The sequence below is a fragment of the Carlito syrichta genome, unplaced genomic scaffold (genome assembly GCF_000164805.1).
Source record: "Carlito syrichta isolate Samal-C Ts95f unplaced genomic scaffold, Tarsius_syrichta-2.0.1 Scaffold303572, whole genome shotgun sequence".
NCBI classification, from domain to species: Eukaryota; Metazoa; Chordata; class Mammalia; order Primates; family Tarsiidae; genus Carlito; species Carlito syrichta.
Genome location: NW_007247668.1, coordinates 147,132 through 166,614, shown reverse-complemented (window position 1 = coordinate 166,614; position 19,483 = coordinate 147,132). Strand labels below are relative to the sequence as shown.

At 37.9% G+C, this 19,483-nt stretch overlaps 1 protein-coding gene across 1 annotated transcript in view; it reads right to left on the bottom strand.

Moving 5' to 3' along the window:
- Positions 1-19,483, bottom strand: part of KIF13A (kinesin family member 13A) — a gene marked incomplete at its 5' end in the record, with an annotated part of 226,880 nt that overhangs the window by 132,906 nt on the left and 74,491 nt on the right. The window contains one exon of the mRNA XM_021712662.1: positions 6,342-6,354. Within this exon, the coding sequence (XP_021568337.1) occupies positions 6,342-6,354 (13 nt within the window). The remainder of the gene's footprint in view (positions 1-6,341; positions 6,355-19,483) is intronic.

Genomic DNA, 19,483 nt, shown 5'->3' with positions numbered 1-19,483 from the left:
GCATTACAATTCATAATTGCAAAGATGTGAAATTAACCTAAATGCCCATCAACCAACCAGTGGGTAATGAAAATGTGACACACACAAACATACACACACACACACACACACACACACACACACACACACACACACACACTATGGAGAGTATTCAGCTATCAAAAAGAATGAAATAATGTCTTTTGCGACAACTTGGATGGAAATGGAGAACATTATTCTAAGTCAACTAACTCAGGAACAGAAACAGAAAACAAAACACTGCTGTACTCACTTATAAATGGGAGCTAAACTAAGGATCTGTAAAGACATAGAGAACACTGGAGACTCAGAAGGGGGAGGTTGGGAAGCGATGGAAGGACCAAAAAAATCACCTATCGGGTACAATGTGCACAAGTGGGGGTGGTGGGTACACTTAAAGTCCAGACCAAAAACTATTTATAGCCCCTGAAGTTATTAAAATAAATGAATAAATAAATAAATTGCAAGTCATCATGGCAGGGTGTTGAGAAAAGTTTTCAATTAGCAATAACCATGCCTCAGATAAATTTCATTGGCTACGATACTGCCACTGTGCAAAGCTAAGTAAGTACATAAGTAAATAAATAAATAAATAAATGTTTTTAAAAATTAGCCAAGCATAGTGGCACACATCTGTAGTCACAGCCACTCATGTGGCTGAGATGGAAGAAACGGCGAAGACCAGGAGGTCCAGGTTGCAGTGAGCTGTGATCTTGCCATTGCAGTCTACTCCCAACTCAAAAAAAAAAATTTAAAAAATCCCACACTTCAGGTGATAAACTATACACAATAAGGATCTCCCTTTCTTTTTTTCTCAGCAATTTTTGTAAAACCAGGTTTTGGGTATATATTGGTGAGCGTCTTTAAAGGATTTGGCCTTCAAAAATAACAGATTTTTTTTGGCTGGGTGCAGTGGTTCATGCCTATAATCCCAGCACTTTAGGAAGCTGAGGTGAGAGGATTGCCTGAGTCCACAGGTTCAAGACCAGCCTAAGCAATTTGGCAAGAGACCTCATCTCTACAATAAATCAAAAAATTAGCCAGGTGTGGTAGTATGCACCTGTAGTTCTAGCTACTTGGAAGGCCGAGGTGGAAGGATCGCCTGAACTCAGTAGGTTGAGGCTGTGGTGGCTGTGAGTGTGCCACTGCACTCCAGCCTGGATAACAGAGTGAGACTCTGACTCAAAAAAAAAAAAAAAAGTCATGGCTTTTTTCTGCTATAATGTAGTCAATTTCTCCAGTTCATGATTTTGTCAACAAATTCATTTACTTAGAAGTAGAATAAAACACCTTGAATTTCAGTAATTCCTAACCTCACTTATGAATAAATACCATTTTTAAAAAGTGAATTTAATTCACAAGATCACATTATTTAAGTGATATATATAATCACACACTAAATTATAAGAATTAACATAAAAACCATGAGTTATAAATGAGCTAATCGGCCAGGCTCAGTGGCTCAGCCTGCAATCCCAGCAGGATTTGGGAGGCCGAGGTGAGTGGATTGCCTGAGCCCGCATGTTTCAGACCTGCCTGGGCAACTTGGCGAGACCTCATCTCTACAATAAATGCAAAATTAGCCGGGCATGATAGCGCGTGCCTGTAGTTCCAGCTATTTGGAAGGCAGAGGCGGAAGGATCGCCAGAGCCCAGCAGGTCGAGGCTGCGGTGGCCGAGAGCGGCCACTGTACTCCAGTCTGAGCGACAGAGTGAGACTCTAGCTCAAAAAAAAAAAAAAAAAAATGAGCTAATTGAGTAAAGAAGGATATAATCCTAAACAAAGCTATTTTGCAGTTATTTACATTTTCCCCAAAACTCTTTCTTCTTACTTTTTCTTCCTATCTTGTCACATAAAACCCCAACAAATAGAATAACCCCTTTGCAATCATGTGGTACTACAGAAATTACAGCTGTCCCTCAATATCCTTGAAAGATTGGTTCTATGAACCCCTGTGGATACTCAAATCCTTTAATATTCAAGTCATTTATATGAGATGGCAGAGTATTTCCACATAACCTATGCATATCCTCCCATATACTTTACTATTATTACTATTATTATTACTATTACTACTACTATTACTATTGAGTTGGAATCTCACTCTGTCGCCTAGGTTGGAACACAGTGACACAGTCACAGAAACCTCTACCTGCTAGGCTCTGCCACACCCAGCTAAATTTTTTTTTAAAATTTATTGTAGAGATAAGGTCTTGCCAAGTTTCTCAGGCTGGTCTCCCCGGGGCTTAGGTAATCCCCTCGCCTCAGCCACCCAAAGTGCTGGGATTACAGATTTGAGCAACTACGTCCAGACCCATATACTTTAAATTATCTCTAGATCACGAATAATATTTAATACAGTAGAAGTGCTATGTAAATAGTTGTTACACTGTATTGTTTTAAAATTGGTGTCTTTAATTGCTATATTGCTATTTTTCCTGAATATTTTTGATAGGAAGTTGACTGAATCCCAGGATGTGAAACCCACAGAGAGCTGGCCAACTGTTTACCACACTGTATCCAACTGGCAATCAGAAACCTAGACTGGAATCAAACTCTCATAATGGATAGTCTTGACAAATTCCTAGGTTAAGCATCAATCTCTCTGGTCTTAAATAAGAGAGTTTAAATGGTCTAAGTCCAAAAATCTCTTCAAGCTTTCCAGTGCTAGCTTGGGACATGGAAGATGCTCAATAAATACTGACATACAAGCCAGGCACTGTGGCTCATGCCTGTAGTCCCAGCTACTCAGAAGGAGGATTGCTTGATTCCAGGAGTCTAAGGTTGCAGTGAGCTATGATCACAATACTGCACTCCAGCCTGGATGATAGAGCAAAACCCTCTAACAAAAAAAAAAAAAAAAAAAAAAGAGGAAGAAGGAGAGAAGAAGATAGTAAAAAAGAGTAAGAACTTTCCTCCCACCCTAAATGTTTCTACTTCTGCTGTGAGTAAAGATACTTCTCTGTACGAGTGTGCATATGGCATAATAAAGCAGTGATTCTCACACATGTGTCTTCTCCTTCTGTACTACCTTCTTCCAAAATCCAACGTAAATCAGAAGGTGATTAAGCTAACAGGCAATTCCCACTTTTACATAGATTTGCAATAACTCTAAGACAGAAACCTCATCCTCAAAACTAGTTACAATGAGAGGAAGACACCCAGGGAGCTTCTGGGCTGGTGAACACACTGAGGTACTACTAGAAGTACACTCAGAAAGGGCACATAGGCTCCATGCTGAGTCTCTACATACTTTGTTCTATATGTTGCTTCCATCTGACTCTTTCTGAGTCATATCCTTTATAATAAACTGGCAAGGTTAAATAAAGGGCTTGCCTAAGTTCTGTGAGTGATTCTAGCAAGTCACTGAACCTGAGGAGAGGGTCATGGGAACTCTATTTCTAGCCATTAGGTCGGGAATATAGGTAGGCAACCTGGGACTTGGGACTGGCATCTAAAGCAGAGGCAGTCTTGTGGGACTGAGCCCTTAGCCTGTAGGATCTGTGCTAACTCTGAGTAGTTAGTGCCAGAATTGAATTAAATTGTAGAACATTCGGTTGATTTTGGAAAATCTCATTGTTTTAAGTAAATACAATTTCATTTTTGTATAATCATCATTAAAAGCACCTTTCCCTTTCCCATTTTCTTTCAACATTTACAGTTTCTACAAGGAAAGACCTGTATCTACTTAGTGTCTTTTTAAATTTGATTTTATTGTGCCACTGATTTTCTCTCTCAAGGTGATATTTATGCTTCTTTATGCTTTCCAGATGTGCCTTATAGCCTATATATTTTTTAATGTGACAATTTTGCATTAGTTTGAATATTTAATGTCACTTCTTAGAAACTATCAATAGGATACCTAGCAAAACCAAGGTGGGGAACCATCAGACTATATACACTAGCTAGAAAGTATCCAGAACATTCTTGTATATAAAACAGTAGTGACTTTTAAAATATTTTTGTGTCTCTTTTTAATTTCAGTGCTTTTCCTTTACTAACTAGCCATATGTGGAATGAATTGCTCAGTATATCACTACCTTGTTCTGCAGGGAAATAATTAAATATATAAAAGACTGACAGTCTGTTCTGAAATTTCTAGGAACGAGCAGCATGGAAGGAAGAGCTAGATAAACAGCACTCATACCTTCTCATGACAAAGACATTTTTTAGGTTGTACATTTTATGGATTATATCCACATCAACGAATGCTTGGGGAGAATCTTTTGATCCCTTAGATTTGGCCAGGAAGCTCTACTGCCTTCACTTCTCTAACCTTATATATTTCTTCTTTCTAAACAGATCTCATATTATTTGTCCAATGCATGCCTTCCTTGCTAGAGTTGAACCTCTTAGTGCCAAGGACAATACCTATGATACTTTTAATAAATAAAAAGAATGAAACATCATTTTAGTGGGTTTCTATATTGGATTATAGAAAATCAGTTTCTTCATAACCCTGGGAAAGTACGAAGTCTGACAACTCAGCTCGCAAACTTTCTCCCATGTGCTTACATTGGTAGCATCACACAAACAACTCGGTAAGGTTTCATAACCTTAGTATATTGGTGTTTCACAGCTGTATTCATGTCAACATGTGGTGGTGTCTCGCTGAGCGGCGTCCATTATTGTTGCTGCATGTTTTTGGGTGCTGTTGCAAGAATGTTGGAACTTGAATTAGAGCAATGAACATTAAATTTCTTGTTAAACTTGGCAAGAGTGGAAGTGAAATCAGGGACATGTTAGTCCAAGTTTATGAGGCTAATGCCATGAAGAAAATGGCAGTGTACAGATGGATTAAACATTTTTCTGAGGGGAGAGAAAGCATCACTGATGAAGAGAGATCAGGATGACCAGTAACGAGCAGAATAGACTAAAATACTGCAAAAATTTGTTGGACTGTGTATCAAAATTGTTGGCTGTGAGAAGCATAATAGATCAAATAAATATCAATAGAGAAACAGTCAGAAAATCTTAACTGAAAATCTTGGCATGAGAAAGATGTGTGCAGAAATGGTCCTGAAGGAGCTCTATGTCACACACAATGCACCAGCTCACACAGCACTGTCTGTGAGGGAGTTTTTAACCAGTAAACATATAACTGCATTAGAATACCCTCCCCACATACCTGATCTGGCCCCAGTGAGTTTTTTCTTTACCTGAAGGTAAAGGAAATATTGAAAGGAAGATATTTTGATGACATTCAGGGCACCAAGGGTAATATGATGACAGTTCTGATGGCCATTCCAGAAAAAGAGTTCCAAAATTGCTTTGACAGGTGAACTAGATGCTGGCATCAGTGCATAGTTTCCCAAGGAATGTATTTCAAAGGTGACTGCAGTGATATTTAGCAATGAGGTATGCAGCACTTTTTCTAGGGTAAATTCATGAATTTAATTGCTAGACTTTATAAGTTTTATCTACTCTGGATTCCATGCCCTTACCCAACACATCTTCAATTCTGACTATACAGAGTGTGTAGGTATTGACTGTTGTAATCCCATCTCAGGAACCATAGCTGTAATCAGTTTCATTGGTCAAATTTCTCATTCCTTTTGGTGCTAAGTGTCCCTCTGATACTCAATAAAATGCTCGCTGGTAACAAAATCAACCTTCAATTATTCATAGGCTGGTCATTCAGATCCCTTCTCATTTCCTCCCTCTTCCTCCCTTGATCTATTCTCTAACTTTTTGGGCTTCTCACTGGTAAATATACCATCAAACGATGGCCAGAGCAGTGGTGGACAACCCTAGCTAGTGGACACTGTGATGGGCTAGGAACTCTACTGGAGTAAGTATACAAAGTTGGTGGAAGGTTGGATCTCCATATATAAGTGTGGAGAACTTTTCCAAGATCAACTATTGTTAGTTGGCACATAAAAAGATAGTTTGTCCAATCAGTAATCACAGTTACCATACTTTCATTGTTTAAAAGTTACCATTTTTGTTCTTCCACATTCTAGGGTGGTGATGCTGTCCAGTCCTAGTTCTTCCATTCACTCAGTTTGTGAGATAGGATGTGCTGTCATCTCTCTGAATCTCATTTCATCATCAACAAAACAGAAACAGTATCATGACAGGTTTGCTCAAATGATCAGAGCATTCATCCTCAGAATGATATAATGTGTAAAAGTATTTAGTACATGTAAAGTTCTAATTTATATTATTCCCAACATTGTTCATGGCTTGAGTTTTAAATTAGAATGCTGGGATTTTTTTCTTCTCAAGGTGACAGATGTTCTACATGGGTTATTGTGATGAGTTAAATCCTGGATTTTTGCACACTAAGCCAACGTACATGCTACATTCCATATTATGCTTACCTTGGGAGGTTTTCTTAATGATGGAAAAAAAATCCGCAGCAGAGATACAGAGGGTTGTCAACACAGCAGCCACATCAGAGGGAAACAATAAAAGAGGAAAAAAAAACAGGTAAATTCAGCACCTTAATAACATGATCTGAAATAAATTCTTTATGAACATAAGAAGCCAAATTCAAACAAATTATTGCCTCAAGTGGTAAACTCATATTTGCTCAAAAATATAGCATTGCCATAATGATTTTCTTTCCCGGTTTAAAGGAATGAGTACAGACAGCTATTCCAAGATTTTTTTTATAATTCTAAGAAATGCCAATGGAAGGGCATCAAGACAAAGAAAGATGCTACCATCCTTATGGCATGTGGTCAAATACTTTTACATCAACTTTCATATTTAAATTTTTCTTAAATTGGTTTTAAAATAGATGCATATTTTCCTTTGACAAATATGTATACTCTAATATATACGGAAGTTTTTCTCATTTAAAAACCATGATTCTAGATGTTAATTTTCACATATTTTAGCCCTGCAAAAAAAATGTAAACTAAGTTCCAGCCTTTCCCCACCACCTACCACACATATACTTTTAAGAATATTTGTTTTTGCATGTTAATAATTCAGAAATGAATAAAATTGCACCTGGGGAAAACTCTGAAAAGGAAAGTCTTCAAGGCAATAAAATATTAGGTTGACTGCTTTGTAAATATTTTCTTCATGTACAAAATGAAGCAGCTCAATGATGATGCCTAAAGTATGCAATCCTATGATAGTTCTTGGTATTGCTGACACAGTTATTTTTCATTAACCTCTGATATTATCAATTCATAAACTGTAAAATTATTGTGAATGAGAAATGGGGGCATTTCCCAAGTCTTTAATCCTCCTCCATAGGCAATAGAATCACAGGGCTAAGAAAATAGATTTTTCACAGCAGAAGACATGGGAATTAAAAGGTACAGGTAAAAATAGCATGAAGTTTTTCTCTGTCATTGGATTCAACACTGCTCACAGAGTTCTTAGGGCCCCCGAACAAAACCCAGAGCTCAGCAGCAGGGAAAAAATGTCCATGGACTCCACAATCATATGCCCAATTTTATACTTCTGAATGCAAGGAAAGAAAAATCACCACATTCCTGTAATGATAAAACTGAAATATCATTTTCTTGAAATTCCATGAATTAGCTGAAAAGTAATGACATTATACCTTATGTCATTACTTCAGAAAGTTAGGGCATAGGAATGTAATTTTTGTCTCCAGGTTTCAGAGGTGAACTAAGATAACTGGTATCTCTGGCTACCATCAAACAAGTCTTAACATATTTGTGTGTCTAACTCTTAAAACAAGATAAACATTTATAGGGGTTACAAGTTAAAATGCACAAGTGTTTTTAATTATAAGAAAGTCATGGATTTCTATTCTGTACATAAAGCTTGAGATTTCTGCCAAGAAAATTTCCTTAGGTGGTACACTACTCTAGAAGGCCTCTGTTCTGAGTAGACAGAACAATAGTGCACACTTTATGGACTGCATTAAGCCTTTTTATTTTGCTTGCTTTATTCTTTAAAAGCCATTTAACTCACCGTTTTATTTAACAAAAGAAAGTCACTTGGGCTGTAATAAGACAATCAGATGAAACAGCATGGGCTGGGTATGGTGGTTTATTCCTGAATCCCAGCACTTTGGGAAGCCTAGACAGGAGGATTGCTTTGAGCCCAGGAGTTCGAGACCAGCCTAGGCAACATAGCCAGACATCGTATTTACAACAACAAAAAAATAATAATAACTGGGTGTGGTGGTATGTGCCTATAGTTCTAGCTACTCAGGAGGCTGAGGCAGAAGGACTGACTGAACCCAGGAGGTCAAGGCTATGGTGAGCTGTGATCGATCGTGCCACTGCACTCCAGCCTGGGTGACAATGTGCAATGAAAGAAAGGAAAGAAAGAAAGAAGGAAGAAGGGTGGGAGTGAGGAGGGAGGGAGGAGGGGAGGAGAAGCATTTACTAAGTTAATGAAATATAGGTTACAGGTTTAAGCCATGATTAACCAAGTAACCTAACAGAGGTGGGGCAGACTAACAGGTAGCTCTCCAGAGTTTTCATGCACATCCTATATACCACTGCCATAGTACAATCATCATCACCAGCAGACAAAGCCTGTGCTGGTTTGTAGCTAGTAATACATTTACCTCCTTAGCTATCAATAATAAAATTATCTTTCTTCATTGACATCCCAAGGAAGTTTTCTTCATTATTCTTAGAAAACCAGTCCTATTTCAGCACTTTAAGCACTCTAAAAGTATATATATATTTCACTTAGAAGATAGCACCTTATATGGGACTACCAATATAATGTGGCTACCTTCTTTTGAGTTCTGACTAAAGACTCTTGTTAGGAATGAATGGGGATAGGGCAGCAAAAAAAAAAAAAAAAAAAAGGGAGGGGGAGCCACAAAGTTCAGTTTAAAATGAGGATCCTTGCTACAGAAGGAAAGGCAAGTCATGCAGTGCACTACAACTGTACTACATTAACTAGTAAACCTTTCTGAAGGTGTGAATTAGGTGATGGGCAGATAAGTCACCCTAATTTAGAACCAAGGTTACTGCCCTAACCCCCACAGGTATATGTCATTCTTTGGCAGTTGTAAATAAACTTTTTCCCAATATGAGCAAATCAAATATAGCATGCTGGCCAGGCATGGTGGCTCATGCCTGTAGGTTCAGTTATTTGGAAGGCTCAGGCGGGAGGATCCCTTGAGTCCATGAGTTCAAGGTTTCACTGAGTTATGACTGTGCTACTGCACTACAGCCTGGGCGACAGAGTGAGAACCTGTCTCTAAAAAAAATTTTTTTGATATATCGTATGCTATCCTTTGGGCAAAAACTCATGAGATATTACAATGTAAAAATAAAAGACTTCATACATGTATTAAACAATTAAAATAACTTAATAGACTGAGAAGTCTTCAAGGCCCTGGATTTCTACATAAACAAAACTGAGTATTAGTTATATAATCAGGAGTTTTCCACCAGGAGAATCCAAATAAGGCAACTGCTCAAACTTTAACCAATCAAAAAATTTCGTTGCTCTGCTTCCAATTTCACCCTATAAAAGCTTTCACAGGAGCCAGGCTCGGTGGCTCAGCCTGTAATCCCGCACCTTTGGGAGGCTGAGGTAAGTGGATTGCCGGAGCCCGCGGGTTCGAGACCCACCTGGGCAGCGAGACCTCATCTCTACAATAAATCAAAAAATCAGCCAGGCGTGGTAGCACATGCCTGTAATTCCGGCTACTCAGAAGGCTGAGGCGGAAGGATCACCAGAGCCCAGCAGGTCGAGGCTGCGGTGGCCGGGAGCGGCCACTGCACTCCAGTCTGGGCAACAGAGTGAGACTCCAACTCAAAAAAAAAAAAGCTTTCACAGGGCGGGGGGAGGCCATCCTCATCAACAAGGGTGCCTGAATTGTAACCCATATTTTTATAATTAAAAAAAAAAAAAAAAAGCTTTCTCCTCACTCTCCTTTGTTAGGTCCCCAAGCCACTTCTGGTTTGGAGCTACCCAGTTAGTTCATGATTCACTGTCTACACAAACACTTTTAGAATTTTAATGTGCCAAAGCTTATCTTTTAACAATATGAAAAATAATGAAATGAAAATGAATAATATAACCCTCTATCAGATTAAACATAATAAATATTCAATATGTATATTAAGTTATGGTGTTTGTTGATTACATCAAGTCAAAGCCACAACTCTCAGTCAGGTTCAGTCTATTGTTGAGATACTTGCATGGCTCCATTACAGAAATAGGCAATGTTTCTGCTAAGCAAATATCCAGTAAACTAAAACAAAAAACAATAACAAAAAAAACCTTCAAACAGACCTAACTGGCCCTGAGATAGGTTTGGTTACTGACACCTTAGAAAACAGTGTTCCATGGACACTTAACTTGCCTGAAGGTCAGTTTACTGCAGACCATTCTCTACTGCCCACCCTTTCCTTAATCCTCCAGAAAGCCCTTGCTTTCAAAATATGTAAACTTACAAGTATTCGATTTTTTTGTGTATTCCAAATAAATAAACTGAACACAATATGACACTGTAGAGGACAAAAGGGTAATAAACATTTCTAGGTCCCAGGATCTGAAGAGAAAATAAGGAGGTACAGTTCTATGATGATAGCAGTTCTATTTTTGCAAAACACCGAAGCAGGTTTATCTCTTCAGTGTCACTCACTTTATGTGCTTCACCACACAACTTATATGCAATTTACATGCCTTTATCCCGCTTTGTCTCCAGACCCTGCCTGATCACACCTGCCCACTCTTCAAGATCAGTTCAAGGCTGGGCTCTCTCAATTCCTCACCAGCCTTTAAGATCACCTTGGTCTTCACTGCCTCTAATACTTCAGGATTCCTATGGTCAACAAAACAACTTATTGGTACACATAAAATTCTGCAACCTTCAATAACTTTGTATTTAAGTCTCTCATAACTCTAATATTTAAATCCCTTGAAAACAGAGACCAGGTCACAGACTACTTGCATAATCCCTGTTCTCAATCTTGCTTATCACATAGGACTGAGCGTAGTATAAGAACTCAAAAAAAAAAAAAAAAAAATGTCAGGCATGGTAGCTCACACCTGTAATCCCAGCACTTTGGGAGGTCGAGGCAAGAGAATCATTTGACTCTAGGAGTTCAAGACCAGCCTGGGCAACATAGTATGACCTCATCTCAATATAAATAAATATATAAATAGAACTCAGAAATCATTTTTTACATTTAGTTAGTTAAACATAATCCAGATGTGAGCATTTACTTAAATCACCACACTCCTACAATTTTAGAGCAAGATTGACTAAATTTAATAGCAGTAAAGACTTCAGAGACTGTCAGAAAATGCTGAATATTTCTAATGACTTATTTAAAAATAATTAATCCTCTAGACCAGCTTTTCACAGAATGGAAGTTCAATAGGATGTCAACAAAAGTCAAACTCTAAAAAGTTCTGAAGTCAACTAAATTAAGAAATATTGCTAAACACAGTTAGATATGGGTTTCTTTATGGCAGTACTTTTTAGAGGCTTTAATATACGTTGTTAATCTCATTGCATATTCAAAGCAGCATTTGAACAGTAGTGTTTCTTAAATTTATTTGATCACGGATTTCTTTATGAGGAACATGAGGGAACATATGTTGGGAAAAACTTATCATTGATTTTGATAAACAACAACAAAAGTTTTTTCAGGAATGCAAATTTAGCAGCTCAATAAGCTCAGGTACTCGCAGAGATAGTTTGGCTAAAATCCACAAGAATAAAAAAGGCTGCTATTAAAACATACATACTCAGAAAAAGCTTAAAATAATTTTTGAAATACATACCTATGTAAGCGCTGTAAAAGGTACAAACAAAATGACACAAGAGCTCACAGAAGAGGGAAACCAAATATGATTATAGGCATGGGCACATGGTGGTTTTGAGAGGAAAAAAGACTTGGAAAATGTCTTCAAGGATAGGGAAGACTTTGATGGACAGAAATTTCTAATAGAGGTGATAGTATTAGCAAAAGTGCTTAAATGGAAATATTAAAGGTTTCTTGGCAAGTGTTCAATTTGATGAAACTGGACAGTATACATAGGGGCACTACAAATAGGACTGTAAAGATAAGTTGGACCTATATTGGAGAAGGTCTTGAAATAGCAGCCTATACCTAAGTTAGTAAGAACACATCTGGAAAGTTTAACAAGAAAAGGAATAAAATAAAGAAAGCAGGATAAGTTGTCTATAATAACAACAACAAAAATCCTAAACAGCAGAGATTCTTTCCCCATACCTCACACTGAAGGATTTGGGGGTCGAGGGGGCCTTTGGTCTTTGTCTACAGCCTATTGGCTACAGTTAGTTACTTAGAAATCCGATTGCCAAAGATCCTAACCTACATGCCCTAACACCAGTCAGGGCTTCGAGAGATGTGTGGGATCAAGAAGCATATTCTGAAACAATTTTCTCTTTCACGTATTAACTATTTTATTGACTAAAAGCTGGAAATTGCCACAACCTACATCTGAAAATACACAGCTAAATGACATTTGCTTCCTGGAAATTAGTCTAGGGACATGTACTTTATTAAGCTCCTGATTATCATTTCCAATGTGGAGAACTAAACACTGGGTCACCCAAATCTTCTAAGTTCTCCCTTAATCAACAAGTATTTATTAAGTGCTTTGAGGAAATATTTAGAGGTATTAGGCATGGTATCTGACATCCAGAAGCTTAAAACCATACATGAAAGATAGAGACATAATATGAATAACTAATATTAAGCAAACTGTGATAGGAGTCATAACAGAGGTAGGAACAAAGAGCTATCAGTCAACACATATTTAACACGCATTGTTTGGTACTTTGTTGAGATACAAAAGTAATTCAGACAACAATAAATTGAATTTTTACACACATATCACAATACAACATGATGTGCACAACAGCCTAAAAGAGGTTGAGATCAACTGGGAAAAGGAGAAATTTTCTCAGAGGAGAAAAGCCCTGAGCAGAATCTAGAAGGACTGAATAGGAATTCACCAAGCTGATAAACCAAAGAAATGTCATTCCAATAGGAGGAATTGCCTGTACAAAAAGCACCAGAAGCCAGGCTCGCTGGCTCAGCCTGTAATCCCGCGCCTTTGGGAGACTGAGGTGAGTGGATTGCCTGAGCCCGCATGTTCGAGACCCGCCTGGGCAGCGAGACCTCATCTCTACAATAAATCAAAAAATCAGCCGGGCATGGTAGCGCGCGGCTGTAATTCCAGCGACTTGGAAAGCTGAGGCAGAAGGATCGCTGGAGCCCAGCAGGTCGAGGCTACAGTGGCTGGGGGCAGCCACTGCACTCCAGTCTGGGCAACAGAGTGAGACACCAACTCAAAAAAAAAAAAAAAAGCACCAGAGAACACAGTTCACTTGAGAGCAAAAGATCTGCGTAATTGTTCTGTCACCAAGATAAGCAGTTCAGCTATAGTAGGACAGAAAGTGGGATCTGCAATGATGGTATATACTGGGGTTTTGTGGGGCAGGTGGGGATCATCTTCAACCGAGATTTATTAAATGTAACTGTGTATCAATAAACTAACACATACCTACATTTAAAATGTATAGTTAAGTGCTTTTATGAATTATAAAAAATAGAAGGGGTTACATATGCATTTTGAAGAGCCTTTAAAATCTATCACAAGGAGAATGCAAATGCCAAAAACATTAAGTTCCATGACAAAGGCTGGTTTGAAAATTTCTGAAAAGAGAATCACTGTATGATAAAACTTATAGAATGCTACAGCAAATATTCCTGAACACGTAAAGAAGCTGATTCATTCAAGAGAAGGCCCACCAATCAGTGCTGGCTTTTAACATCAGTACATCTAGTTGGTTTTGAAAGAGTATTGGCTAAGTCATTGAAAATCTATGAAATTTAAGATATATGCTTAATGTCATTTTTAATTGTTTTTTTCTTAACCCCCTATTTTCTCTAAGACTTCAAACTTGCCATCTATGGTTTTTGCTAACTACAATGCTTTTCAAGAACACAATTCCTACTATGGTTCAACGAGAAGACCCAATAGGGCAAGTGTTGAGTAAAGAAGAAAGTAAAGTCAGGAGTATAATAGACTGGGAGAAAATAGGAGAGGTAACACACTCAATGTCTGGATAAAGTTAAAGAGCAAAGATCTGAAGTGGTGGGTTAGATAAGATGCTATAGTTTACAAGGAGACCTAACATTTCAGAGGTAGCACATTTCAGGGTGTTAAACTATAACCAGGTCATGTAGTATGTCTGTGAAATGGAATGGATGACCATTACTTTAATTAATAGGTATCACTAAGTTCTAACCATATGCCAGATAAGTTTCTGCTACTATTATCTGATTTAACTTACTTAACATAATTGATGACACTATTAAAAAGAAAACCTTTATTGTTTTTCAGATGAAAAACACTGAAGTACAAGGTGTAGAGATTACATGACTTTTGCAAGGTCACAGTTCATTGGCAGTGACACCATGATTCCATCCAAACAGTCTTTGACTATAGCACCCCCTACTTTTTGTTTTATTTTGAGACTAGGTTTCATTTTATCACCCAAGCTGGTCTCTAACACCTCGCCTCAAGTAATTCTCCCACCTAGTCTTCCCAAGTGGGAGGATTACAGGTATGAGCCACTGCACCTAGCCACACCCCCTACTCTTAACTGCTGTATACTGAATCTCTCCTCTAAGAAATCAGTGAAAGCTCTTTCAGCCCAGGCAAGGGTATTGATTGGATAGCAATCCAAGTAGATGTTCAATGACGTGGATCATCCATGCTCAGAAGGGTCATCCATGTGATTAATGGCATGAATTAGCTCTGTGTTAAAGCCCTTCATGAATATGTAGGAGAAATCTACACAGAGTGAACATCAAAGGAAGAATGACACTGACATAAAGTAATGATGTGGTATGGCAGTATGGAGTTAGAATAAGGGCTGCAAACTACGACTTTCTGCTGAGAAAGTAGCAAATTGTATGACACTGAAGAGGGCTATGAATAAAGTCACAAAAATATATATGCAGATATGCTGGGAGCAAATCTTAGGCAGAACAGCTGGAACAACGTTGGAGAGCACAGGACATGTTCAGGAAACAGCAGACAGACCGAATATGTAACTGAGAACACTAAAGCAAATAATAGACAAGGACCAAGAAGTAGAGAGCACTGGATGCCACGCCAGTTTCAACTTTTCTCAGAAGCCATTGACACAGAGAGTCTGTGCAATCAGAATGACATGGCCAGATCTGCTACAGGAGGGTGAGATTCAAATGTTAATGACAGAGGGAGAATCTTGGAAGGAAGAATCTGTATGACTTGTTGACTGCGATGCCCCCCATCCAGTCTCTACGCCAAGTCTGCAAAGATGGAAGCACTCCTGCAGGGAATGGAGTGACTTTTCACATAAGACTTCAGACACATATCTTAAAGTAGACACGATAAGATGGATGAAGGGGAAAAACAGCTTCAGCGGTGCTGACATTTATTATATTGTTAGCAGTTTTAAAAATTAATTCAAAATACATTTATATTTTTAAGAAGTGATAATCCTCATAATTTTTTTAAATTTCTAAAAAATATTACCACTCTAATTAATAGTCTCATTTTCAATAAAACTCGAAAAGAAAATCTGGATTAACTTGTACTGAAGGCCAAGCTCAGTGGCTCAGCCTGTAATTCCAGTACTTTGGGAGGCCAAGGCGAGTGTACTGCCTGAGCCCGCGGGTTTGAGACTCACCTGGGCAACTTGGTGAGACCTCGTCTCTATAATAAATAAAAAATTAGCTGGGCATGGTAGCACACGCCTGTAGTTCCAGCTACTTGGAAGGCTGAAGCAGAAGGATCGCCGGAGCCCAGCAGGTCGAAGCCGTGGTGGCCAGGAACATGCCACTGCACTCCAGTCTGGGTGACAGAGTGGGCTCCAACTCAAAAAAAAAAAAAGATTATAATGGAGTAGACAGACTTGTGGTTTAATTAATTTTTTTTTTTAATTGGGCTACATCCTTCTGGCATAACTACATTCAGTGTAAATTTCTACATGAAATAATAAAGTAGTAAAAAGTTCAGAATTTGGGAGTCAAACAACCCTAGCTCTACTATGATCTAGCTATGTTGACCTTGGGCAAGTTTACTCAACCCCCTTGAACCTCAGTTCCTATGTCTGTAAATGGGAAGATAGAAGAATACTACTTCAGTATCACTGAGGGACTGCATGAGGTGACATGGTTAATGCTGCATACTATTAGCATGCATAGTTATTGCTCAATAAATGTTAGCTGCTATTGCTTTCATAACAAATATTCTTCCTGGATTACACACGCAAAATATGCAAACATAGATCAAACTAAATTTCATCTAGGAAAAGAGTTGAAGAATGAGAGCACTGATCAGGGTTCTTTCTCTTAAGGAAAAATAATGAGTTTTTTTTCTTTTAAGAATAGAATAGAAAGAATAGAGAGGGGGAAAATCCCTGGAAACGACTAGATAAACATGTGTAAAGTTGAACACCTCTATAAGAATTAAGCTATGACATTAATTTCTTTAGGAAAGAGCCTAGAGCAGGTGCATAACTGCAAACACATCAGGATGATCACATATGACATCTGGTCCCATGTATTTCCACAGCTACATACAGGGCATAATAAAACCCTATGACAGCAAAACTGAGGCCAAGATAGCTGACAAAATGGACACCAGAATAATGTTCAAAACATAAAGATAATCTTTATTTTAAAAGAAGAGCAAATATTTTTAAATGTGCATTTACTTTCTTAATCTGGTAAGCAGTAGGTATTTCCCATATCACTTGCTGGAAAAGCTAGAAGTACTATTTAACAGCTGAAAAGCTGGCAGTATAAAGTGAAAGATAGGAAACAGATCTCAGTTTCCTTTCCCAAAATGACACCTTGAATTTTCCACTGACTACCAAAGAGCAGAATCTTATTACCTGTGTAAGATGTTCCCTATAGGCTAGAAATTATGCATTTATAGTGTGATAGATTGACTACTAATGTCCACTGAAATGAATGGTGAGACAAGGTGACTAAAAAAAAAAAATTCTGCTAGTCTTTGTCACTAACAATTTCTGCAATAAAGATGGGTCAACTTTAGAAAAGCAGCAATAAACTTCTGAAATAAGGTGAATAACAGAAAAGTTTTATAATCCTTACCAGAGGTTTTCTAACCAATTCAAGCTTTATACATTAATTTCATTATTTTAAAACTCTGATAAGCCCCCCAAAATGTTTTAAAGATGTAACAGTTCGTAAATATAATACCATAACTTTTTTTTTTTTTTTGAGCTATCTCAAAAAAACCCCTGCTGACCAGGTCTGAGTGCAACAGCATGACCATGGCTCTACACAGCCTTAAACTCCTGAGCTCAGGTGATCCTTCCACGTCAGCCTCCCAAGCAGCTGGGCCTACAGGCATGCACCACCACATCTGGATAATTTTTTGAGTAAATTCTAATTTTTTAAGTCAATATTTTTCTTTTTGCACTTGTATACAATATATCTGCTACCCAGAAAGACTCAAGTTTTAGTATTCGGGTCATACCATCTCCACTGACTAAGCAGTGAAACAGAGTAGCAACCCTCCACCACTGATGCAGCCCTCAGGGTGTGGTCAATGCCTTGCAAATAATCTGTGTCCCAAAAATTCAATAAATGATCAGTGAGTTACCAACCTCTCCTAATATCAGGTTACCCTCCACTATGACACTAGTAACTGTAAATATGCTTCTAATAAAAATTCTGTTGGCTAAAAACATTTTTTAGAAATAAAAAAATTTTGGCTAACCCATACAAATGAGTATATAAAATGGTGGTGGCTTTAAGCCAGCAAACGTTGGGATGGCTTATTACCCAACAATGTCTAATGAATACACCTTCTTTGTTCCAGTTAATAAAATGTTTTGATAATGAGGATAGCGATTTACTTTTTAAAAAAAGAAATAAAAAAGTAACATCAATCAAGTTAAGCTTAAATTCTAAAATACAAAGCTCTCTTTTGTAATTGAAGTTCTATCATTTGATAAAGTGATAGGAGAATATTCAGAAACCACAATTTTCCCTTCTTGAAAACAAACCGAAGTCAAGTTCTGTCTTCCAAACTGGTACCAATCCTGACAACAGTATCAGTCTGTCCAACCTCCTGTAGAAAGCAGGACTGAATACTCTGGACAATTAGACAGCTAAACTTTAAGCTCCCTGCAGTTGGGCGTGTATCTCCCTTGCCCACTACTGTTCTTATCCTAAGCACTTACTAGCAAGTGATGCTCATTATATTCTACTGAATACACTAAATGAACCACCATGTCCTATTTCTTTATCTGGCCCATGCTACCATTTTTCAGTTTTACCATGTGCTTTTGAGTTTCTTTTTCCCATCTCTGAATTCATGTTTGTTTTTAAAATTATCTTACAGTAAGTCTATGAACAGCTGGAAGAAAGAATCACATGAAAATAAATATCCCCCTAGTAATGGTTTGGAAGCACTGAGAAAAGGTTACTTGTTTCTCAGACTATCTTTACCATCCAAGCACCCCTGAATACAGAAATCCCAAAAAGACACTGACAGTAAAGATGATCACATAAAGGAGAATCTGTTGAAAACACAATTCCTATAATTTCTCCTTTTCAGAATCCTTCCAAAACTTCAGACTTCATTATATTTAATCTCTTTTTCTTTTCTTCTTCTTTTTTTTTTTTTTTTTTTTGGACCTTGCAACTTCTAAATATACAAGACAGGTCCCTTTACCAAGAGGATACTATGAACTCAGAACAGCAAAGGGCAGGTGGGACAGAGTAAGGGAAGGAGCAGACAGCTGGAAGCAGCTGATCTGAGGACTGATTTCCGAAACATTTTGAATTTTCCAAATCACAATTCTGGAGAATTAGTGTGCACTAATATGTACACAGTAGATACTCAATAACTAGCTGAGTTTTTTCTTTCTCAATGAATTAACTTTTATATTATTAAAATAATCAAAAAGATACCTGCACATGTGTGTTTACCACAGCATTGTTCACAGGAGCAAGAACATAGAACCAACCATGCTGCCCAACAAAAGGGGACATTGGATTTTAAAAATGTGGTACATATACACGATGGAATATTGCACAGCCATAAAGAGGAACAAAATCATAAACTTCACAACAACTTGGATGAAGAGAATAATACTGAGTGATCTTTCACAGAAACAAAGAACTGGGTATCACATGTTCTCACTCATATGCAGATCTTGAACAATTATCGTAATACTATAAGAAAAGGATTGGCAGTAGCAGGCAGTAGTGGGAAACTGCTGAGAGGGGGCAGGGAAGCGGGATTGGCAGTAGTGGGTATCTGCCTGGGGAAGAGGGGGTACACCTCATCAACAAGGGTACCTGTATAATGAACACCTCTATACCTAACTCTGAAATGTACCCCACATCTTTAAAATAAAAAAAGTAAGTTAAAAAAATTAATTAAAATAAAATAATCCTGCAGTGAGTACTTCAAATATTTCTTGCTCTTACAGCAAGTAATCAACATAGAGCTGGAACCTGCATAAAATGGAAGAACATCATCG